The sequence below is a fragment of the Neofelis nebulosa genome, chromosome 8, assembly GCF_028018385.1.
Source record: "Neofelis nebulosa isolate mNeoNeb1 chromosome 8, mNeoNeb1.pri, whole genome shotgun sequence".
Classification (NCBI taxonomy): domain Eukaryota; kingdom Metazoa; phylum Chordata; class Mammalia; order Carnivora; family Felidae; genus Neofelis; species Neofelis nebulosa.
The window spans coordinates 60,994,070-61,019,669 of record NC_080789.1 but is presented as its reverse complement, the minus strand read 5'-3'; the positions used below and the strand labels follow the sequence as shown (position 1 = coordinate 61,019,669).

The 25,600-nt window shown below is 37.5% G+C and overlaps 2 protein-coding genes and 1 pseudogene across 2 annotated transcripts; 1 reads left to right on the top strand and 2 right to left on the bottom strand.

Annotated features, from left to right (window-relative positions):
• Positions 1-6,177: 6,177 nt before the first annotated feature.
• LOC131483837 (olfactory receptor 9K2-like) lies at positions 6,178-7,155 on the bottom strand. Its single transcript, XM_058682222.1, has one exon. It carries the CDS (start codon positions 7,138-7,140, stop codon positions 6,178-6,180), a length of 963 nt encoding a protein of 320 aa, XP_058538205.1. The 5' UTR covers positions 7,141-7,155.
• Positions 7,156-19,137: 11,982 nt separating this feature from the next.
• LOC131483835 (glyceraldehyde-3-phosphate dehydrogenase-like) lies at positions 19,138-20,096 on the top strand (annotated as a pseudogene).
• A 3,353-nt stretch (positions 20,097-23,449) lies between these two features.
• On the bottom strand, positions 23,450-24,388 carry LOC131484008 (olfactory receptor 6C75-like). Its single transcript, XM_058682303.1, has one exon. It carries the CDS (start codon positions 24,386-24,388, stop codon positions 23,450-23,452), a length of 939 nt encoding a protein of 312 aa, XP_058538286.1.
• Positions 24,389-25,600: the final 1,212 nt, after the last annotated feature.

The following is a 25,600-nucleotide window of genomic DNA, read 5'->3' as shown; positions in this document are numbered from 1 at the left end:
AGTATACTATTACTACTACACCCCTATTAGAATGGCCACAATAGAAACCACAGACTCTACCAAATGCTGGCAAGGATATGGAGGAACAGTAATCCTCAATCATTACTATGGTGAATGCAAAATGGTATAGCCACTTTGGAAGACAGTTTTTCGATTTCATGCAAAACTAAAAATCCTCTTACTATACAATCCAGTAGTTGTGCTCCTTGATATTTACCCAAACAAGTTGAAAACTCTCACGTCCACAAAAGATCCTGCACATGAATGTGTCTAGCAGCTTTATTCACAATTGCAAAAACATGGAAATAACCAAAATATCCTTTGGCAGGTGAATGAATAATGGACCGTGATGGAATAACATTCAACCCTAAAAAGAAATAAGCTAAGGGGTACCTGGGTGGCTCACTCGGTTAAGCATCAGTCTCTTGATTTCAATTCAGATCATGATCCCAGGGTCCTGGGGGTGAGCCCCATGTCAGGCTCTGTGCAGGGTGGAGAGTCAGCTTAAGATTCTCTCTCTCTCTCTCTCTCTCTCTCTCTCTCTCTCTCTCTCTCCCTCTGCCCCTCCCCCGCTCATTCTCTCTCTCTCTCAAAAGTAAAATAAAGTAAAAAAATTAAAAAAATGAGCTAACTCTCAAGTTGTGAAAGGACATGAGGCGGCTGTAAATGCATGTGATTCAGTGAAAGAAGCCAATCTGAAAAGGGTACATACTGCATGATTCCCACTATTTAACATTTTTCAGTCATTGTACCTTTAAGCTCCCGAATATGTGTTTGAAATAACTTTTGTATTTTTTTGTGTTTTGGCTTGTTTAGTTTTTTACCTGTATCATTCAATCTGTTTGCTCTGAGAAATGCTTCGTGTCCCTTTCCAGAGGCACAAGCTTAGGCTTGTGTGTACTCTTGGATGACAGTGGATTTATTGGGTAAGCTTTGGCTGTGTCCTCCCCTGATCGTTTTCTTGAGTGATGTGCCACTGTAGGTTTCCCACTGAGCATAGAGACTCCACAAATTTTCTTGTTCTATTGTTTTAAAAAAAAATTGTGTGACATCTATTTCTCTATTGTCTCATCCAATTGTTTTGGCCCCCTCTGCAAGGATGATCTTTAAGGCCAGTCTTTGAGGTTTGCTCTAATCCCAGAAGGGCCTTCTTAGCTGTCTCCTTACCTGGTTCTCTCTAGTAAACATCTAGTTGGTCTGCAGTTTGTTTTTTTCTCTCATGGAGCTATCAGCCTCCTCTCAATTTCTTATCACCAAATGTGCATTGTGTTTGAAAGTCACTTATGCTAGAATTATCCCACACTTTGTTCCAAATAAAGTCAGTTCACCTGAGGAGAGTTTGGAGCCTCTGTTATTACTGCCTGCCTTTCATTCCAGGTAAAGCCTGTTCAACTGTTCTCGAACTGGAAAAGAAGCAGTGGCCCATTTCTCTCAGAGAGACACCCTGGTTTTATGAGATTTCTGCTGAGGTCAGTAGCCTATGGTCTTCTAAGCTTATCTCTCCTGGCGAAAAACCTCTATCCTTTGAACCAATGCAATTGAAGTTGGAGCCTTATAATTCTTGGCCTATCATGCTTGGGGTAGACCTTCTATATTATGAATGGTTCCTGAGTAGAGGTAGAGATCTCTAGACATTTTAGTTACTCTTGCCTTGAGTAGAGCTTCTGCAGCATGGAGCTGGAAGGGGTAAGAAATGTTTTCAGCCTGCCACTCTCAAAGTGATAGGGTAGCCCTTGACTGGGACCTAGGGGAAGAGGAGTCTGTACTTGCCTGTGTGCTTCCTATCATGCTGGGCTGGGAGAGGGGAGAGACAGAGTAGGCCCTGGTTCAAATACATGTCATGTGAATGTTCATATTGCTGTTATTCACAATATCTAAAAGGTGATAGCACCTCAATTGCCCATCAGTTGTGGGAGGGGGGAGGGGCTAAATGGGCAAGGGGCATTAAGGAATCTACTCCTGAAATCATTGTTGCACCATATGCTAACTAACTTGGATGCAAATTAAACAATAAATTTTTTTTTAAAAAGCCCATCAATTGAAGAGTGCATAAACAAAATTTGGTGTTTGTGTACAACAGAAAATGGAATGCTACTGAACAATGAAAAGAATGAGTTACTTATACACGTGACAAAATGGATAAATTCAAATTCATTTTACTCAGTTAAAGAAGCCTGCCAGGAGAGAATGAATATCATATGCAGATTAAATAAGTAGATAAATAGATGGATGTGCAAAAAAAAAAAAAAAAATCAGGTCACTGGTTATCTGGGAATGGGATTGGAAGGAGACATGATTTAAATAGGGGCATGATAAATCTTTCTGAGGTGACAGAAAACTTCTGTATCTTGGAGTTCCTGGATGGTCCAGTAGGAGGAGTAGGCAATTCTTGATCTTAGGGTCATCACTTCAAACCCCATGTTGACTGTAGAGATTACTTAAATAAATTTTTAAAAACTTTAAAATAACAGTCCGGTATCTTGGTCTGGAGAGGGTTTCATGATGTATAAAACTGCCCAAAGTCAGAATTGTATACTCTGAATGAATACAGTTGATTTCACACCAACTATTTCTCAATAAAGTGATTGAAGAAAGAATTGGGCAGATCTTTTTTAGGTTGAAGGAGTTGCATTTTAGAGCAATGACTCAGAGGTGTCTCTCTCTCTCTTTTTTGTTTCCGGATTGAAGTTTTAATTTTGGCCTAAAAACAGGAAACTACTGAAGGCATAGAAAATATTTATGATATAAAAAAATCTCAATGATAAAGTAGGCACAAACCTTTTACTGTAATTGTTAGCATAGCAGGTGTGGAGTGAGGATTCACTACCATTAACACTATCATTTAAATTAAGAAAACTTTACTAGTTATTGACAGTGCAGTCATCTGTAATGATACTTTAATGGGAAGTCGTCAGATGAGTTTGAAGAAGTTCCTTTTGTGCATTATGTTTTAGACAAGAGGGTGGGTGAAATAGGTGAAAGGGATTAAGAGTACACTTATTATGATGAGCACTGATAACGATGTATGGAAGTGCTGAATCACTATATTGTACAACTGAAACTAATAGAACACTGTATGTTATAAACTCTACTGGAATTAAAATAAAAACTTAATAAAAAATCATATATCTCAAAATTAAAATATTAGCTATATATTATTAAAATGGTTTTGTATATGACTCCAACTACAACACTGATTTGTTTACAAGTGGTCCTATAATGCATATCATATTCAAAGAATTACATATACATATATATTTATGCATTTCTGAATCTATTTTGATTCATTATATTAACATGAGAGCTAATATTGTCCTTATTATTCAATATATCCCTCCTTTAAGAATTTACACTGTACAGCACATGTATCCTTCTTGAATCAAAAGTAAAAGGGTAAGAGCAATTTCCTAACAGGAGTGAGAATAGAATATACCTGAATGCAATTCCTATAGCAACACAGAAATTACTTGACGTCAGGAAAAGGGAATAGGTCAGAATTGAAAAATTATTGTGCATATCTTGCCATGGTGAGGTCTGTTAGCTTCTACATCAGCCTGAGGATTCTTTCCTGAGTCAGCTGCATGACATTAGACATATATTGTTATAGGTTCAGTGATACATCCGGTGATCTTTCTGGGTGTTCTGATCAAAGATATCCTGGTATGAGCGTGTGTGTGTGTGTGTGTGTGTGTGAGAGAGAGAGAGAGAGAGGGAGAGAGAGAGAGAGAGAGAGAGACTGAGAAACTATGCAAATGTTTGTATATATGTGCATGTGTGTCCGATGGTGGTTGTGGGGGTGCGGCATATGGTGAATATAGAGGAACATTGTTCTCCCATGGCAGTCAGCTCTATTGTTAGGGTCTTTTTTTTTCTCAGTTTGATAAAGGATTACTAATATCATTGGATGAAGATTTAAAAAGTTAGGATCCTCTCTCATTTCAGGTTTATTCCAGAGTGTTACTTAAGGGTATCTGCATCTTATTCATAGGGAGGGTTAGTAAACTGTGCCTCTTTCAACCTAAACATGTTTCTGCTTCCTCTCAGGAGACACAAGACACAGTGAGTCCTGTATTTTCCCTAGTGATCTGCATTTTTAAAAATGTGGTTGAAGAGATGACATTTGTTAAAATATAAGAGAGGATTCTTAGAGAAAGACATGGGTAGAGAGATGAATAGATACAGCATTTGATGCTTAGATAACTATTTTGCATTTAATTGGGGAATGAGCTAGATGAGTGATGGGTATTAAGGAGGGCACTTGTGATGATCAGTTACTGACTTCTACTCCTGAAACCAATATTACACTGTATATTGGCTAGTTAAAATGTACATTAAAAAAATAGCACTAAATAGAAAAAAAAATAATTGGGGCTTCTGTTGCCTTTTTGATCATTTTACAATTTTTTCCCTTAGTTTTCTGCAGAGAGAAAGGTAAAGACTGAAATAACAATGTAGGAAGTGTTTCTCAAGCTCTGTCTATGGAAATGAAAACAGATATGCTTGGAGAGTTGGAGACACATCATGGCAAAGAGGGAAGGCAGAGGGGCAGAGAAAGTTAGTGTCTTCCTCTCTCAGACGTAATATGAATAGTGTTGAGAGCAGGAGGAAAGGACAAATCTGATTTGGATTTAACAAACATATGAAATTTACATAATTCAATCATTCAAGTGACTCTATGGTGGAGATTCTCTTATACACCCCATTTTTCAGGAAGAAATAACAATGCGGAGATACTATGTAACTTACCCGAAGCTACAGGGGCAAAAACAGAATTTGAAAGCTCTGTCTGACACCTGAGCTTATTTTCTTAATTCTTACCAATGAACTATTCTTACCCTTATATTTCCTTCCTCATTATGAGGTAGCATTTCTCCAGCACAGATGCTCAACCATTAGAGTCATTATTCACTTCTAGGTCATTCTCATGCGATCAACCAGCAATCAGTATTCAGCTTACTTTACCTTCCATTCTAAAGGTCATCTCTTTCTTCACTGTCCCTAATAAGACTCCCTCCATTAGAGCCACCATAACCTCTTGGATGACCACACACTTTCTGGGATTACCGTCTTCTCCCTATGAGTATTTATCTTCCTCAAAGCTACCAGTATGATTTTCATATAATGACACTTTGAATACAATACTGTCTTTCTAAAAATCCCCAGTGCTTACCCCCGTCTACAGAATAAAGGTCAGCTTCCTTGGCGTGACATATATGTCAGGAAATCTGTATGATTTCCATGAATTTCCCTTTAAGTCTCATGCTTCACTCTTTGTCTTGTGTGTTACAAATCACTTATAAACCACATGAAGTTCACCATAGAGTTATTTTCTTCATTTGCACAGAAAGCTATTTATTTCATTTGGCTTAATGCTATTTGTTTTAAAATGTGCTTAGGAAGTGTTCTGTGACCATAGAACCACTCACCTTTAGAAACTACACTTTCTTTGTATTTTCCATAAGTGTCTTTTTCACTGGACTAATATATGGCAGTTTAGTTCTCTATAGCTATTTCCCCCGGATTTCATGGTGAGCTAGGACTGAAATTATTTATACATAGGGAATTTCATAGCACAAGAAGGCATCAAAATTCAATAATTATCAATGTGATGAATTAACTCTCACTAGGCCATATATAACAAAAAAATGAATTGTCTTTATTTCTGGTTCAGTTTCATTACAGTTGTCTTGTGAAAGGGAGGATTTGTAAGAATAATTGATCTAAGTCAGAGAAACCATTAACTAAGTGTTTCACTCACTCAGTTCTTACACAATTGAATGACTCACATGTCACCCTTAGGGTGACCTTATATCATAAGGTTATCTACCAATTATACACATTATATAATTATACACATTATATAATATTTGTTACTGACTCAAGATAGAAAATAAATCCTAACATCATCCTTAGAGAGCCAGCAGCAAATTTGGAATATATTTTCCTTAAAATAAATTACATGGCAATCATTGTCTTTACTCAAATGAAGGTGAAGTATGGAGAAAGCTCTTCCACCCCAAAATCAACAGCTAGGCAAAATATAGACCAAATGTATTCTTCAGCTATAGGTACAAGGGATTCAAAAAATAAACTTTCTAAAATTGAGAATTTCAAAATCATTGGGTGCATTCTTTGCATCGATGCCTCCCAGACTGCCATAATGCCCCTTCCTTTCAGTTATGTCACTGTTAAGATAGAATTAAACAAAAATATTTTTTTCCCCAGAATCTTTCTCAGAGCTTCTTTGACATCTTTGTTTCTCAGAGAGTAAATCAAAGGATTCAGCATGGGAGTGACTAGGGTGTAACATAACGAGGCCACTTTACTCAGCTCAGGAAATCTGTCAGGAGTGAGATACATAAAAAACACAGCACCGTACAGCACACTCACGACTCCCAGGTGTGAGCTGCAAGTGGAGAATGCTTTCTTACGTCCCTCAGAGGAGCGTATCTTGAGAACTGTGGACACAATATACAAGTAAGAAATAATAATAACTATGATGGTAGGCAAGATGATGATGCTCGATAAGAAAAAGGAAATCATCCTATAGATGAAGAAGTCAGAACAAGATATCCTCTCAAGTGGGCGAGTGTCACAGTAAAAGTGGTCAATGGCCCGAGAACCACAAAAGGACAGAGTAAATACCATGCTTGTCTGAAGAACCGAGCTGATGCAGCCACAGATGTAAGAACCAGCCACCAACTGAGTGCAAAGACGTGTTGACATCTGGGCAGAGTAGAGGAGTGGGTTGCAGATGGCAATGAAGCGGTCATAGGCCATAGCTGCCAGGAGAAATCCCTCCGCCACGATGAAGAGGGCAAAGAGAAAGAGCTGGGTCACACAGCCTGCAAAGGAGATGGACTTGCTCTCAGACCAGAAGTTGATCATGGCCTTGGGTGCAATAACAGACGAATAGAAGAGATCAATGAAGGACAGGTTGCCTAGGAAGAAATACATGGGTGTGTTCAGCCGGGGATCGGTCATAATAATGGTCATCATCCCAACATTCCCTAGGAGGATCATGGCATACACAAGCAGAAAGATCAGGAAGAGGAGAATGTGGAGCTCGGAGCGGACCCTGAAGCCTACAAGGATGAAGTCAGTCACTTCCGAGTGATTGTCTGTTCCCCTGTCACCCATGGCAGAAACCTGCTGAAAGAGACAAGGAAAAAGGAACCAATGAAACCTGTGCTTTGTTTCTAGTGACACAAATACTTTCTTAAGTGTGGAAAAAATTAATTATATCTTAATTAAATATTGTATATGAAACCATGTTAATGTCATGAAGAATCAGGAATTTGGATTAGATAATACAAGGTCCATGAGACTGTTTTTCTGTTAAGCAGTGAAAGAAGTTAATGGGTTATTGTATTTTAGGTCATAATTTTGCTGAGTATTCACCAAGAAAGTAACATAATATATGGTCTAAAATTCATCACTTTTTGAATTTCTATTCCTAATATATTCATTGTTAAATAATTAGCTTTACCTAAAGTAAGAATGTAACCTAAAATGCAGGGAATACGTATAATCTGTATGATAGTGCTATAGCCATCATGATTCACTACCCGTGTCTGAATCATTAAAAGACAGTACAAAATATATTTAGAAATATTTTTACCTTCTTTTATGTACAATCTTTGTTTTCCATTATTACTGTGTCATCTCTAAAAATGGAATAAAAATCATAAGTTATTGGTATGTTAAAATTAATAACATCAAAATAATCACTAAACCTAGATATCATTTTCTAATGCTCTTTCCAAATCTATGTTCATTTTCTCAGGTCAAGGATATTCCTCCCAAATAGATGCATTTTTGTTGCCTTGTTATATATATTTTACTTCCATTAGTAGGTGTGTGAATTAATGTATTACAGATTCACTTAGCCATTTTCTTTGAAGCAGAGAAGAAGCTGATAAACATTTTAATCCTCACATGACAGTGAATAACTTCTATCAAAGCTGTGTCCATTCAAGGGCTGTCACTCTTTAGTCAGGGAAAGCCAATTAAGGAATATATATTAAAGGAGAGTTCCTTTCTTGTATTCTATTATGCCTTATATATCTTAAAATGAGGACAATGGGATGACCAGGGATATTTGAGGACCATAACAACCTTCGGTCTCCAGAGTCCATGATCACTTGGTAGAATATCAACAGTACTTACTTTACTTCTGATACCTTTCTGCAGGATTTTTCCACATGGAGGTTTTGTTCATCCTCTGTGATGGATTCCATTGGGAGAGGAGCAATCATAAAGTCAATTATGGAGACAGAAGTGCAGGCTCAAGGGCTGTTGTCCATGAGGACTGCAGTAACCTCAGACATAAGCAAATAATCTAATAATAGTCCATATGTGAGGAGCTTTTCTTCTCTGGTTGTGTGTATCCTTTGGGAAATTTCTCTGGACTTTATTTTCTTCATTGACAAGGAAAGACGTTCCGGTAATTATCATAGCATAGATATCGGTAAGCATAAGGAAACAGATTTAAAGTTTGTGCTATTTAAGTTTAAAACGAATGAATATATTAAATCATCATAAATTACATCTGCTATGCTTTAAAAAGAGATAGAAGTTAACTCCAAATTATGATTTACCTGTATTTCCTGATGTCGATGTGCTTCATGCCATGACAAATGCCCTCTAAGTCACAGTCAGATAATGTTTTGCTAATTCTAAGCTTTCTTATATGTAAATACTAAATATTTTGAAAATATAGTGGAAGAAATGATAATTTAAAAAATATTCTAAGAATTCTTAGCATGAAATTGTATAAGAGATCATGATCTGTATTTAAAAATCCTCAATAATTATGTGTGACTAAAAAACTACAGTAAGACCAAAGACATAATACTCTATTTAATGAAACAGCGTATTATAATTATGCAGATGCCATTTTCCCCTGAAGATTTCCATACTTTAATTATAATTCTACTTTTAGAAAATCTTTTTTATTTAAAAATTATTTCTAGAATTATCTGGATTTTTTTTAGTGTGTACATAGCAAAACATATGGGCCCAGCGCTTTCCTTTATTATAATGCAGCATTAGTAAAAGTTTGGTAAGTGTAGGAAGAGTAAATAGTTCAAGTATCTTAAACTGGAAATTATTAATGAAGGTGAATTGAGGCCTGTGAAGTTTGGAAAGGCTGGAGGAATTTCTGGGTGACACTCTAATAATGACCCTTAGAGCAATATAATAAGATTCACGAAGATAGGCTACCATCGGAGATACAATGTAAAAATACTGAACCTTAACTCTGGTCCAGAGATCAGACACATGGAAGCAAAAAGATGTCACTGCTTCTTCATCCATCAAAATAGCTTCTTTAAGGAAGTTGGGGACTCAACAATGCCGCAGAAAATAGCCCATATGTTCCCACAACCTTCCTAAGGTGACATTTCCATGGTAGAAAATGTTGAAATTTTCTACCAAATTCTGAGTTTGTGTGGATCTCATTGGTAGAACAAAATCTGTGCCAGGAACTATAGTATTAGGAGACATTTAAACTTTCCAACATCTCCAAGGGGAAAGCACATGTGGTAGAGCTTCGCTATCCAATTGATCAAATGTACCAGAATCCAATTCCTTAAACTGCCCACGATGGCATTAGCAATAAAAACATGCTAGTGCTCAAAATACATAAGAACACTTACTGCCATTCTCTACTCTGATGGGACGTAAAGAAACCCTCTACAGATTCAACTATTGGAATCATTCAGTGTGTGTTCTTTGATGATGGTCAGCTTAATATAGAAATCAGTTAACCATTAGATAATTAGTTGAGAAAGGTCTAATGGCATGGACATTAAAGATACTCCCTAAAACTCAATAGATCGAAAAGAACAAAATTAAATTTTGACTAACTTTGAACTAAATAGTTATGTGTAAACTTTTGCAATTCAGTGAATGAAGTACTTAGAGGGATATATACAAAGCACTATAGGTAAAGACTATAAACAAGAAAAACAGGAACAACTGGATTAATCTTCTATTTTAATATAGTGAAAGAGAACATAGCAAGTCAAAAAAAATGAGAGTAAAATTTACAGGTGAAAAAAATCATGAAACAGAAAAATATCGATAATATAGGATATTCACATGGCTTAACATTTTTTTTTCTACTGGCTATTTTAGTATGTCTTATTAAGTTTTTAATTTTAATTCCAGTATAGTTAACATACATGTCATATTAGTCTCAGGCGTACAATATAGTGACTCTTCAATCGTGTACCTTATTCAATGCTTATCATGATAAGTATACTCTCTAATCCCCTTCCTTTATTTCCAGGATCTCTCCAGTCACCTCCCCTCCTCCCCTCTGGTAACCATCAGTTTGTTCTCTGTAATTAAGAGTTTGCTTCTTGGTTTCTCTCTCTCTGTGTCTCTTTCCTTTTTCCTGTGGTTGATTTCAAGCTTCATAGCATTGTGGTCTGAAAGTATGCATGGTATAATTTCAATTCTTGTAAACTTATGAAGGGCTGTTTTGTGACCCAGTATATGATCTATCTTGGAGAATGTTCCATGTGCACTCGAGAAGAAAGTATATTCTGTTGCTTTGGGATGCAGAGTTCTAAATATATCTGTCAAGTCTATCTGATCCAATGTATCATTCAGGGCCCTTGTTTCTTTATTGACCGTGTGTCTAGATGATCTATCCATTTCTGTAAGTGGAGTGTTAAAGTCCCCTGCAATTACCACATTCTTATCAATAAGGTTGCTTATGTTTAAGAGTAATTGTTTTATATATTTGGGGGCTCCGGTATTTGGCGCATAGACATTTATGATTGTTAGCTCTTCCTGATGGATAGACCCTGTAATTATTATATAATGCCCTTCTTCATCTCTTGTTACAGCCTTTAATTTAAAGTCTAGTTTGTCTGATATAAGTATGGCTACTCCAGCTTTCTTTTGGCTTCCAGTAGCATGATAAATAGTTCTCCATCCCCTCACTCTCAATCTAAAGGTGTCCTCAGATCTAAAATGAGTCTCTTGTAGACAGCAAATAGATGGGTCTTGTTTTTTTATCCATTCTGATACCCTATGTCTTTTGGTTGGGGCATTTAGTCCATTTACATTCAGTGTTATTATAGAAAGATACGGGTTTAGAGTCATTGTGATGTCTGTATGTTTTATGCTTGTAGTGATGTCTCTGGTACTTTGTCTCACAGGATCCCCCTTAGGATCTCTTGTAGGGCTGGTTTCGTGGTGACGAATTCCTTCAGTTTTTGTTTGTTTGGGAAGACCTTTATCTCTCCTTCTATTCTAAATGACAGACTTGCTGGATAAAGGATTCTCGGCTGCATATTTTTTCTGTTTAGCACACTGAAGATATCGTGCCAAGCCTTTCTGGCCTGCCAGGTTTCAAAGGAGAGATCAGTCACGAGTCTTATAGGTCTCCCTTTATATGTGAGGGCACGTTTACCCCTTGCTGCTTTCAGAATTTTCTCTTTATCCTTGTATTTTGCCAGTGTCACTATGATATGTCGTGCAGAAGATCGATTCAAGTTACGTCTGAAGGGAGTTCTCTGTGCCTCTTGGATTTCAATGCCTGTTTCCTTCCCCAGTTCAGGGAAGTTCTCAACTATAATTTCTTCAAGTACCCCTTCAGCACCTTTCCCTCTCTCTTCCTCCTCTGGGATACCAATTATGCGTATATTATTTCTTTTTAGTGTATCACTTAGTTCTCTAATTTTCCCCTCATACTCCTGGATTTTTTTATCTCTCTTTCTTTCAGCTTCCTCTTTCTCCATAACTTTATCTTCTAGTTCACCTATTCTCTCCTCTGCCTCTTCAATCCGAGCTGTCGTGGTTTCCATTTTGTTTTGCATTTCGTTTAAAGCGTTTTTCAGCTCCTCGTGACTGTTCCTTAGTCCCTTGATCTCTGTGGCAAGAGATTCTCTGCTGTCCTGTATACTGTTTTCAAGCCCAGCGATTAATTTTATGACTATTATTCTAAATTCACTTTCTGTTATATTATTTAAATCCTTTTTGATCAGTTCATTAGCTGTTGTTATTTCCTGGAGATTCTTCTGAGGGGAATTCTTCCGTTTGGTCATTTTGGATAGTCCCTGGAGTGGTGAGGACCCGCAGGGCACTTCCCCCATGCTGTAGTGTATAACTGGAGTTGGTGGGCGGGGCCGCAGTCCGACCTGATGTCTGCCCCCAGCCCACCGCTGGAGCCACAGTCAGACTGGTGTGTGCCTTCTCTTCCCCTCTCCTAGGGACGGGATTCACTGTGGGGTGGCGTGGCCCGTCTGGGCTACTTGCACACTGCCAGGCTTGTGGTGCTGGGGGTCTGGCGTATTAGCTGGGGTGGGTAGGCAAGGTGCACGGGGGCAGGAGGGGCAGGCTTAGCTCGCTTCTCCTTAGGTGATCCACTTCAGGAGGGGCCCTGTGGCAGCGGGAGGGAGTCAGATCCGCTGCCGGAGGTTTGGCTCCGCAGAAGCACAGAGTTGGGTGTTTGCGCGGAGCGAGCAAGTTCCCTGGCAGGAACTGGTTCCCTTTGGGATTCTGGCCGGGGGATGGGCGGGGGAGATGGCGCTGGCGAGCGCCTTTGTTCCCCGCCAAGCTGAGCTCTGCCATCCGGGGGCTCAGCAGCTCTCCCTCCCTTTGTCCTCCAGCCTTCCCGCTTTCTGAGCAGAGCTGTTAACTTATGACCTTCCAGACGCTAAGTCGCGCTTGCTGTCGGAACACAGTCCGTCCGGCCCCTCCGCTTTTGCCAGCCAGACTCGGGGCTCTGCTTGGCCGGCGGGCTGCCCCTCCACCCCGGCTCCCTCCCGCCAGTCCGTGGGGCGCGCACCGCCTCGCCGCCCTTCCTACCCTCTTCCATGGGCCTCTCGTCTGCGCTTGGCTCCGGAGACTCCGTTCTGCTAATCTTCTGGCGGTTTTCTGGGTTCTTTAGGCAGGTGTAGGTGGAATCTAAGTGATCAGCAGGATGCGCGGTGAGCCCAGCGTCCTCCTACGCCGCCATCTTCCCTCAAGTCCTCAGAGGTCCAAGTTTCAAAAGCAGCTCCCCACTCACCAGCTGGGGGAGCTCGAACAGATAACTCAACTTCTACGAGCTTCAGTTTCCTGGACTCTAGAATGGGCTGGGGTATTTCCGCAGTGATTCAACATCTGATTCAGTCACAGAGGCCACGAGGCAGTGCTGTAAGTTGTATCTCTGCCTTTCATGCACAGTTTTCCCTGCACCGACGCAGCGGTGAGATGCCAGGGAGAGAGCTCTTTCCTTTTTCCTTTGCTATTTATTTTTGTTTCCTTAATTTCACATATACGTGAAATCATATGGTATCTGTCTTTCTCTGACTGAGTCATCTTGCTATCTCCATTATCCTCTCTAGCTCCGTTGATGTCATTGCAAATGGCAAGATCTCATTCTTTTTTATGGCTGCATAATATTCCATTGTATATTTAGACCACATCTTGTTAATCCATTCATCTATCGATGGACACTTGGGCCACTTCCATAGTTTGGCTGTTGTAAATAATGCTGCAATACACATAGGGTGTGTGTCTTTGAATTAATGTTTTTGTATTTTTGAGTAAATACCCAGTAGTGTGACTGCCAGATCAGAGTGTAGTTCTATTTTTAACTCTTTGAGGGAACTCCATACTCTTTTCCATAGAGGCCGCACCAGTTTGCATTCCCACCAACAGTGCATGAAGGTCCCTTCATGGAGAACTGCATCCTCACCCACATTTAGCCATTCTGACAGGTGTGAGGCTGTCACATGGCTTAACATTGATTCTCAGAAAGACTAGTGAGATGTGTAAAACCCTAACCAATATAACAGTGGAAAAACAGCAACATTAAGTCACAAGTATCAGGAAAGAAAACGGGATAGCACTACAGACAGATACTCCTGATATTAAAAAATATATACAGTTGACCCTTGAATAACATGGACTTGAGCTGCATGGGTCCACTTCCATGCACATTTTTTTTTTTCAACAAATACAGTACAGTGCTGTAGATGTACTGTCCCTTCCTTATGATTTTCTTAATAACATTTTCTTTTCTCTAGCTTACTTAATTGTAAGAAAACAGCATATAATACATATAACACACAAAATGTATGTTAACCAACTGTTTAGGTTATTAGTAAGTCTCTGGTTGTCAGTAAGCTATTAGCAGTTTCATTTTTAGGGAGTCATGAGTTATATGCAGATTTTCGGCTACATAAGAGTTCTGTGTTCCCGACTCCTGGTCAAGGGTTCAACTGCATAATAAACAATATTTTTACCAAAAATTAAGGATTTGTTAAAGTAAAAAAAATTGAAGAGATCAGGGTGATGTATGAAGGAGAAACATACATTTTTAAATGTCTACTAAAACAATTGCATTTTTATTAACAATTTTCCCATGAAAAATGATTCTCTTGTAATTGGCTCCACTAGTGTTTACTACTAAACATTTAAGAAAGAAACGAGACCATTGTTACAAACCCAGGAACGATCATAAAGACAATATTTCCTAGCTGTATTTATGAGTCTCTCATAGTTATAATTTAGAAATTAAAATACAAATTATAGGTGTGTCTATCTCATAAATTTCACTCCAAAACCCTTAAACAAAAATAAATAAAATATAGCAATATATAAAGAATAGTAAGCTCTCACTGAAATGTCTATTGACACTACAAATATAAATATCTTTTAGTATTTAAAAAATAATGAATTTAAGGTATTTACACATCTAGTCATTTTTTGTGAATTTTTCTACAGTAAAATTATTAAACACCTGCTATGAAATATATTAATTAAATGAATATTGTATTGGTTAAATGAAAAATAAATATATCAAGGGACAAAATAACCTGTCCAAAAATAAACATATATATTGATATATATGTGTAAATAAGCCTATCTGTCTATCTATGTTCAAATAACTTTTGATTCTGTGTTTTTTACGTTTGTTTGTTTATTTTGAGAGAGGGAAAGAGAGAATGTCAGCAGAGGAGGAGCAGAGAGAGAGGTAGAGAGAATCCCAAGCAGGCTCTGCGTTATCTGTGCAGAGCCCGATGTGGGGCTCGAACTCACAAACTCACGACCTGAGCCCAGGTCAGGAGTTGGACACTTAAGTGAGTCACCTAGATGCCCCTGTTCAATCCACTTTTGAAATAGGTGCCAAGGGAATTCAATGACAACACATTAGTTTTCTACAATTGGTCCTAGAAAAATGGGCTTCTCTAAGCAAAAGTCTGAGGCCTACATGTTTCACGAAGTGCAAAAGACAACTCAAAACAACTTCTTCCTAAATATGAAACCTGAAGTTTTATAATTTCCATCAACTGGTGAGTCTGTATATCTGTGCAGTGACCTACTACTCCAGCAAACAAGGAATAAGCCAATGATATATACAAGTACATGGATGAATCTTAAAAGTTCATTCAAGGTGAAAAAAGGGACACTCAAAAGCTACCAACTATATGATTCTTGTTCTGTGACAATACAAAATAAACAAAACCATAGGACAATGTGGGTTTTTCAAGGGCTGTGGGTGAGGAGTAGGGATTGACTACAAAAGTACATCAGGAAATGTTTGGAGTCATGAAGATATTATTTATTGTGACTTGTCAAATTTATAAAAGCATGCAGCTGAAATTTACTGTTCGCAATTTAAAACCCTAAACCTGACCCAAAACCCCCAGGAAACAAAACAAAACCATAGTGTAATTTTGGTGGTGTGAAAAGTCAGTATAGTTGATGTGTCTTTTGAGATCTATATTTTTGGGGGCAGAAAAACTGGGAGTTTCTGTTTTAGTCTGGTGTTTGCTGTGTTAGCCTGGGAAGTGGATGGATGTATATCGTTTTTAGTTATTTTAATTAATTAATTAATTAATTATTTTAAATTAATTTATTTTTTTAATTTATATTTTATTTTTTAAAATTTATATCCAAATTAATTAGCATATAGTGCCACAATGATTTCAGGAGTAGATTCCTTAATGCCCCTTACCCATTTAGCCCATCCCCCCTCCCACAACACCTCCAGTAACCCTCTGTTTGTTCTCCATATTTATGAGTCTCTTCTGTTTTGTCCCCCTCCCTGTTTTTATGTTATCTTTTTTCCCTTCCCTTATGTTCATCTGTTTTGTGTCTTTAAGTCCTCATATGAGTGAAGCCGGATGATTTTTGTCTTTCTCTGACTGACTTATTTCACTTAGCATAATACCTTCCAGTTCCATCCACGTAGTTGCAAATGGCAAGATTTCGTTCTTTTTGATTGCCGAGTAATACTCCATAATATATATATATATATATATATATATATATATATATATCACATATATATATATCACATATATATATATCACATATATATATCACATATATATATCACACACATATATATATATCATATATATGATATATATATATATATATACCACATCTTCTTTATCCATTCATCCATCGGTGTACATTTGGGCTCTTTCCATACTTTGGCTATTGTTGATAGTGCTGCTATAAACATGGGGGTGCCTGTGTCCCTTTGAGACAGCACACCTGTATCCCGTGGATAAATGCCTAGTAGTACAATGGTGGGTCATAGGGTAGTTCTATTTTTAGTTTTTCGAGGAACCTCCATATTGTTTTCCAGAGTAGCTGCACCAGCTTGCATTCCCATAGTTTTTAGTTATTTTAAATTGACATCACTGACTTCATATGCTCTTCTATATATAGGACACATTTAACAATGAAAACAACACAAATAATGTAAGAATTTTATCATAAAATGTCAATATTTCCATTTTATCCAGATTAGATAATCTGGATAATCTGGATAATCTGGATAATCTGGATAATCAGATCTATTCTGAGATCTATCTAATCTCAGATCTATTTGACATAAAAATGTCAAATAGTAAATTAATCTTTGCAGTGCATTACATGGTTTTATTTTCAAATTATTTTTAGATATAACGAATTAAAAATTGTAAAGTTACTGTTTTTCACCTATGAGTGTGAGTGCTTCTTTTGGCTGTAGAAAGCTAACTTTGAGATCAAGCTCTCCACTTCTGAACCAGACACCTGTTGAAATTTAATTCCTGTCCCCTCGAAGCCTTTGCAATACTGTATTATTATTATTTTTTTTTTTATTTATTTTTGGGACAGAGAGAGACAGAGCATGAACGGGGGAGGGGCAGAGAGAGAGGGAGACACAGAATCGGAAACAGGCTCCAGGCTCCGAGCCATCAGCCCAGAGCCTGACGCGGGGCTCGAACTCACAGACCGCGAGATCGTGACCTGGCTGAAGTCGGACGCTTAACCGACTGCGCCACCCAGGCGCCCCTGCAATACTGTATTATTACAGAGACATAATTGTACCATTGGGTTGGTGGTTAAGGGGTGGAGAACATAGGAAAGGCAAGCCTGATTTTACTTACTTGAAACACAGCAATGATGATAAGATGCCTGTGAGGATGAAATGTGATAATACATATGCAGTGATCAAACAGGTATAAATGCTCTCTGCTTTGTTAACATTCAATGTATGGAATTTATTGTGACTGATACCAAAGGAGAGTTTGGATTAGTGTCTCATGCTTCAGCCTAAGGTTTTCTTGGTTATTGCTATCAAACTAAAAATGAAACTTCTGAAGTGCTATTTCATGAGTAATACTGTCCCTTATATAGTTACGAAGTTGACTACATAATATTGTTCCAAGGCTTATGATGTGCCCAGATCATGTAATTTGTAGGTGACTTTAGCCTCCAGGATGGACACTGATTTTTATGAGTGTATGGAAGACTTTTTCAGTACATAATAGGTTAATTCCTTGCTCAGTATTTTAAAGAAATCAGGAAGCAGCAACATAAGGAATGAAACAGTCCTGGGTAAAGGCCTCTGTCCCTGATAGCTCCTTCTCTCTACTTCCCATTTTCTCCTATTAGTTCTGAGATCAATGCTGTTTTCAAGCATGTCCTCCATATTAATTTAAAGTATTATTTTTTAGGGCGGCTCAACAAGTGACTGTAATGACAGTCTCAAATGTACAGAGAGACTTCATGGGACTCAGTCTTTAGAAGAAGAATAAATTCAACCCCAAATATGGCAAAGAACTAGTAGTAAAGAGATATTTTACGTATTTAAATTCATTCCACAACATTCCTCACTTGATATCATAATTTTTTTTAACTTTATCTTTTTCTAAATTTTAAAAAATATTTATTTATTTTTGAGACAGAGAGAGACAGAGCATGAATGGGGGGAGGGTCAGAGAGAGAGGGAGACACAGAATCTGAAACAGGTTCCAGGCTCTGAGCTGTCAGCACAGAGCCCAACGCGGGGCTCAAACTCACAGACCGCAAGATCATGACCTGAGCAGGAGTCAGACGCTCAACCGACTGAGCCACCCAGGCGCCCCGATATCATAATGTTTTTTAAATCCTTGCACGTAGTATTTCTTCTTACTGTTTCATCCTAAAATGGAGCATGACAGCAGTTGGCCTTCTTTCATTGTTTCTCTGCACCACCTGTCTACTCTCCTTGCATTTCCTGTCTTCACTGCAAAGCTCACAACAAGTTGTGTCTCTTAAGCCCGATTCCTGGATGTCATTGCTTTCTCTATTTTCTTCCCATAGGCTTGCATTTTTTGCTTCACTCTTACCTCAAGACAATGTCAAGTTTCTTGAAAATGCATCATTAGATGTCTTTTTACATCCCCAGTACTAATATCTTAGATATGGATCTTACCATTTTTGTTTGTTTTAACCATGGCAGACCCTGACTTCCTTCAATCTATTTTATGCATTGCAATCAGAGTTATTTTCTTGTCTGCTAACAGTCTTCAATGACTACTTGTTACTATGGTACAAAAACCCAAGTTGATACTTGGAAACACTTTTAGGGATTAATTTTGAAATTCAGAATGACAATTTTTAATGTTAGACTTCAGTGTGGGGTAAGGATGGCATTTTTGTGACCACTATGATCATGCTAATGAGTGACTCACAGTATATACAGATGAGTCATTCATGTCCTTATTTAGAAGCTAAGCATCTGTTGTATTAAAATCTTTAATTCATCTAAAAAATCTGAAAAATACATACATGTGCTGTCTCTGTTCTTCCTCACTTGACAGACAGCTGCATCTCCTTGTGTAGTGTCTCCCAGGCCCCAGAGACACGATGGTGAAGGTTTGAGTAAACAGATTTAGCCACATTGGGTGCCTGGTCAGCATGACTGTTTTTAACTCTGGCAGAGTGGATTTTGTCATCATCAGTGACACCTTCGTTGACCTCAACAGCATGGTCTACTTGTCTCAGTATGATTCCATCCATAACAGATTCAATGGCACAGTCAGCACTGAGAACAAGACACTTGTCATCAATGGGAAGCTCATCTCCATCCTTCAGGAGCAAGATCCTGCCAACATCAAATGGGGTGATACTGGTGCTGAAGTCACTTCACTACCATTGAGAAAACTGGGCTTATCTGAATGGAGCCAAGAGCATCATCATCTCTGCCCCTTCTCCTGATGCCCCCATGTTTGTGAAGGGTGTGAACCCTGAGAAGTATGGCAACTCTCTCCAGATTACCAGCAATACCTTCTGCACCACTAACTATTTGGCCTCTGGTTAAGGTCATTCATGACAACTTTGGCATCACGGAGAGACTCATGCCCACAGTCCATGCCGTCACTGCCACCCAGAAACCGTGGATGGCTTTTCTGGAAAGCTGTTGTGTGGTGACTGAGGAGCTGTCCAAAACATCATCGCTGCCTCTAATGGTGTGGGCAAGGTCATCCCTGAGCTGAATGGGAAGTTTGCTGGCATGGCCTTTCATGTCCCCACCCTCAATATGTCAGTTATGAATCTAACCTGCTGCCTGGAGAAAGTTGCCAGAATGATATCAAAAAGTGATGAAGTAGGCATCAGAGGGCACTTTCAAGGAAATCCTGGGCTACACTGAGAAGCAGGTTATCTCTTGTGACTTAAACAGTGACACCCACTCTTCCACCTTTGATGCTGGGTCTGGCATTGCCCTCAATGACCAATTTGACAAGTTCATTTCCTGTTACCACAATGAATTTGGCTATAGCAACAAGGTAGTAGACCTCATAGTCTATATGGCCTCCCAGGAGTAAGAGCCCTCCGGACTACTATTCTCACTGACCATATAAGAAAAAGAGAGAGTCTCTCAGCTGCTGGAGAGTCCTTGCCCCAAATCATTCCTCAACACACTGAGAATCTTCTGACCTCTACTCGGTTTCTATCCCAGACCCCCTGAAGAAGGGGAGGGGCTCAGGTTCCCCTATTCTGTCATGTACCATCACTAAAGTATACTGTATCCAGCCAGAAAAATACCTGTGCATGTACAGATGCTGTTATCAAATTTTTATATAAAGATTTAATTTTTTTTAAAGGTTTCTGATCGTGTACACACACACACACACACACACACACAGACATGTGTGTCAATGAATATACTTAAATACAAATATTTTATGTACACATGGATATATGTTTGTGTGTATAACTAGTTGTGTCTATGTCTAGGAAACTTTGGATAATTTATTTGTGGAATGCCAGTTGAAACCATAAAAGACATACACACTCTTGTGGATCTATATATTCTGGGAAACGAAAACTAAAGCAAGGAAAATAGCAGTGAGAATCACACCTTAGGAAACTGGAGAGAAAGAGATGGTACTAAATATGGTTTATTTTTGCTCTTGCCAGCACCAATAGCCTTCCAACCCCTCATTCACTCATTCACTCATTCATTCATTCATTCATTCGTTTGCTAAAAACATAGTCCAGTAGATGTGTGGACTCTAGTAACAAAGTTAATGATATAAAGTTTTACCTCATTCCAATTGTACATTACTCTCAACACAGAGTGCTCACCCCTTATTAAAAATGTAGCAAATCAATAGAGCACTCAACTATGAAATCAGTGAATTAGTTAAGATAATATCTAAATGTCTTTTTATCATCTCCTTAGTAAAAACAAAAGCAAGAAAATTTAAGCGATTGAATATGCTATAAAACCTAGTCACATTTCTAGCTAATACATAGTTTCTAGTATTATTTTCACGTGGAATTCTGGAGAATAATATACTTGGTTACATAATGGGAAAAAGCAGACCATGCTTTGTCCAATATTCTCTGATATTTCAAATGGCAGTTAATTTTACTTGGGTATCCAACCAAAATCCTTATTCACAGCAAAACTAGACTACTCTTAGGTAGGCATTTCCTCCCCAGGCTTTTTATCCGTCTCTTCCCTTCTCCTCATTTAACTTTGTTTATCAGAATTAACTCTCAAAATGTTAACTTACCAATGAAAATAAATGACTATTTATGTTTTCTATAACCACAAATATACATATGCATATATATATATATATATATATTATATACACACACACACACACACACACACACACATATATATCCAGTGGAATACTGTTCAGTCATAAAAAAAGGATAAAATCTTGCTATTTGCAACAATGTGGATGGAGCTAGGGAGTATTATGGTAAGTGTTGGTCAAAGAAAGACCAATATCAAATGAAGTCACTCATATATGAAATTTAATAGCAAACCAAATGAGCAAAGGGAAAATCAGAGAGAGAAGGAGATGCAAACCAAGATACAGACTTTTAACCATGAGAAAACAAAACTGATGATTACCAGAGGGGAGGTGGGTGAGGGATGGATAAAATAGGTCATGGGGATTAAGGAGGGCACCTGTGATGTGCACCAGGTGACTTATGGAAGTGTTCAATCACTATATCACATACCTGAAACTAATATTACACTGCATGTTAACTAACTGGAATTTCAATAAAAACTTAAAGAAAGGAAAAGTGTTTTTGAAATATTTCAGCGTGAGCATAAAATATGGGCATAAATACTTTTTGAAAGCTTCTAAAAACATGACCTCAGGTATATGTATACCTGATACATTTCTCACCAAAATTACATTTGCAACAAAAAGTTCATAATTTAATAATACTTCTAAATATTATTTCAATTTAAAGCATATAATATTTGTTTTGGAAAGATTTGTAGGGATTTTCTTATCTTACTGACAATGTGAATGTTAGAATCAACTTCTTTGGAGAGGTTTTTGTCAATCAAGAGGATGAACTTTCCTTTACCTTCTTATATCCCCCTTTGTCTCTGCTGTCTTCCTACTTAGCTTCTATTATACTTACCACACATATAATATATATTTGTTTAGTTAACATTTGCGTGTTGTTTTTCCACATTCCTGTGTTTCACTTTTGCATTTCTGCTTACTTAGTATAGTCTTATAAGGGCAAACTTGTATAGCTTCATGTCTTTACAAATTTATCCAATAAATAATTTATAATCAAATAAAATCAGTTAATTTTCACTTCATGATAGTATTGTGTTAAGTCTGTTTGAAAAAACAATGTAACTCATTCCATGAAAGTACAGTGGTAAGAAATAGATGAGTGCTCACAGAGTCTCATCTATAAGCAATTAGGAAGGAAAAGTCTCTACTTAGAGACTATGTATGGTAGAAGTCTTTACATTAATCTATATATCAGACCAAGCCAGAAATCAAGAAACCAAAGTCAAATCCACTTACCCACTATGTAGTTAGACTCATAACTATGGTCCCAACACAAACACCCTTGTTAGTGAAACATTGGAGCTGAGAGGCTCATTAAGTATAGGAACCAGGCTTGGACACATTTTTTACAGTTACCTGTGAGAGTCTTTTTTTTGCACATGGATGCGGGAGGGAGAGCCTGCTGCGAAAGAGGCAATGGACAGATAAACACAGTATGTAGATTTGCAAATAAAGGACAGCTAAGGTGTAAATGGGTCATATGTCATCATTTCCAAGACAGTCTCTGAATTCTACAGCTCACAGTGTTTGAGATGCTAAGTTTTCTGTTTTCTCCATGTTGGTAGAAAAGACCATTTTTGTATCAATTGAAAGAATCTGATATAAAAATGAATTTTTAAATTTGCTTTTATAGACCATGGTTTTCCTTTTTAAATATTACTGGCAGAAATAGGGAAAACTTCAGTGAAAGATATTCTTTTCTTGGTAACAAGAAGAAGAAAATTTAGGGATACTGACTGAGACACATTTTTACTTATTTCACATAATATAAATTTTATATTTGTATGTGGTTTTAGTAAACCTCCTGTAGTATAGCCATTTGCATTTTTGTACAAATTTATAACCTACTTGCTTTGATAGGAGAAATAATAAAGATTATTGACATCTAAAATTTAGCTACACAGGTGAAGGCTGGCCATTTTCCCTAGAACATAAAATACATAGGACCCAGCTTTCAGGCTAATAAGAAAAAGAGATATTGACAATATATAAAAATGTCTAACTGAAAGAATGAACTGGGGTGTTTAAAGAATTTATGGGGGGAAAATCCAGAGACTTTTTCATTCAGTTTTGCTTTCAGGGGTATGTATATATTTTTTGCACAATCCCATTCATTTATATAAAGAAAAGACCATTCTCTGGACCATGTTCTTGAAGGCTTGCTTTACCTGCTGGTTCCTTAGTGAATATATGAAAGGATTCAGGAGAGGAGCAACTGAGGTAATGATTACAGCTACCCCTTTGTTTAAAGTCACCCTTTCCCTTGCAGAAGGCTTAATGTACATGAAGATGCAGCTTCCATAAGAGAGGGAGACCACTATCATGTGGGAGGAACAAGTGGAAAAGGCTTTTTTCCTTTGACTCTTGGAAGGAATTTTCAGAATTGTCCGGATGATGTACGTATAGGAGAGCATAACTAGTGTTAAGGTGACCATAAGTGTTACCACTGCTAAAATAAATGCCATGAGTTCTAAAAAGCGAGTGTTTGTACAGGAAAGCTGTAGAATCGGAGAAGAGTCGCAGATAAAATGATCAATTACATTGGAGGCGCAGAACTCCAACTTCTGCAGCAGAATTACTGGTGGAAAGATGATCAGGAATCCTGCAAGCCATGAGCTAAAGACAAGGAGTATGCAGACTCTGTGATTCATGATGGTCATGTAATGGAGAGGCTTGCAGATGGCCACGTAGCGGTCATAGGACATGGCAGCCAGAAGGTAAAATTCTGTCACCCCCAACAGGATGAAGAAAAACAACTGAGCCACACAATCATTGTAGGAAATAGTTCTGTTTCCCGTCACTATAGTGACAAGGAATCTGGGGATACAGACAGATGTGAATGATAATTCTAGGAATGAGAAGTTTCGAAGGAAGAAATACATTGGAGTCTTTAAGTGGGGATCTGAAAGTGTGAGAATGATAATGATCAGGTTCCCAGTCACACTAAGCATGTAGGTAGCAAGAAGAAATACGAAAAGTACAACCTGCCATTGTGGGTCATTTGTCAATCCGAGAAGAATAAATTCTGTTACTGCTGTGTAATTTCTCATTATTTTCCTTCTTTATGATGGTATTTCTTGTTTTAGCTGAAAAATAGATGAAAAATAAAAATTATTACATCATAAAAGAAACTCAAACACATACACACACACGTTTAAAAACTCATTGCTGTCTTTCACTTTTAGAGGAAAATGACTTTGTACTAAAAAGAAACAAAATACTTTTAACATTTTTTTCCAATATATTAACATTTCTTTATTATGTGATATATTGATTCATTGTTTCTGTATTCTTTCATTTTATTTTCACATATCTCAATATAAACCTGTCTTCTGAATGTTTCAATATATTCCTGAAAACGAGAAAAAAAGGGAAATTAAAACCTCTGAGATTAAAACCTCCTCATATAAGATTATGAGTTTACTCCCAGCATACCACAGTACTCTTTGAAGGTATTTTTTGTTGTTGCGTTCCTCTTCACATCTTTAAATTTTTTTCTCTTTCGAATAAACATTTCTTTCTTTTTTCCCATTCAAACTTTTACAACCCACAGAGACCACTCCCTTGCCCATCTGGTAGAATAATGTGTCTCTGATAACGGTATACAGAATCCAGAAATATTTAATAGATGGGAGGGTAGCCCCAATCTAATTCCAATGGCTATGCCAAAAGGCATTCTAATTTTAATTACTAATTGGTTATAATGGTCTTGTCTAAGATTAATATGTTTTTCTTATATATTTTTTTCATTTATTGCCTACCTATAAGGAATCTCTGACATATAAAGCAGGATTTTTCTTTAAGACCTAATTTTATTTTTGTAAGCTGTAAGTGTTCTTACTTATTTTTAAAATAACTTAACACTGCTCCACACATTGCTTATTCTTTTCTTGAGGGGTGATAAAAGGGAATAGTCAAACATCAAGCTAAGTTTTGGGAGGCAAAGATTATTACTATTTTTTTCTTCTATTTTGTTTCTAATACAACTCTGGGTATTGCTCAGGATTTGTTTGTTTTTCCTGTTTAAAGTTATTATTTTCCATAAAAGCTTTACACGTGCTGTCATCTAAGATCATTTTTAAAAATACTTACTTTCCAAAAACATAAAAGACTCTTAAATGTGGAGAACAAACAGAAGGTTACTGGGGGGGTTCTGGGAGGGGGGATGGGCTAAATGGGTAAGGGACATTAAGGGATCTACTCCTGAAATCATTGTTGTACTATATGCCAACTAACTTGGATGTAAATTAAAAAAATAAATT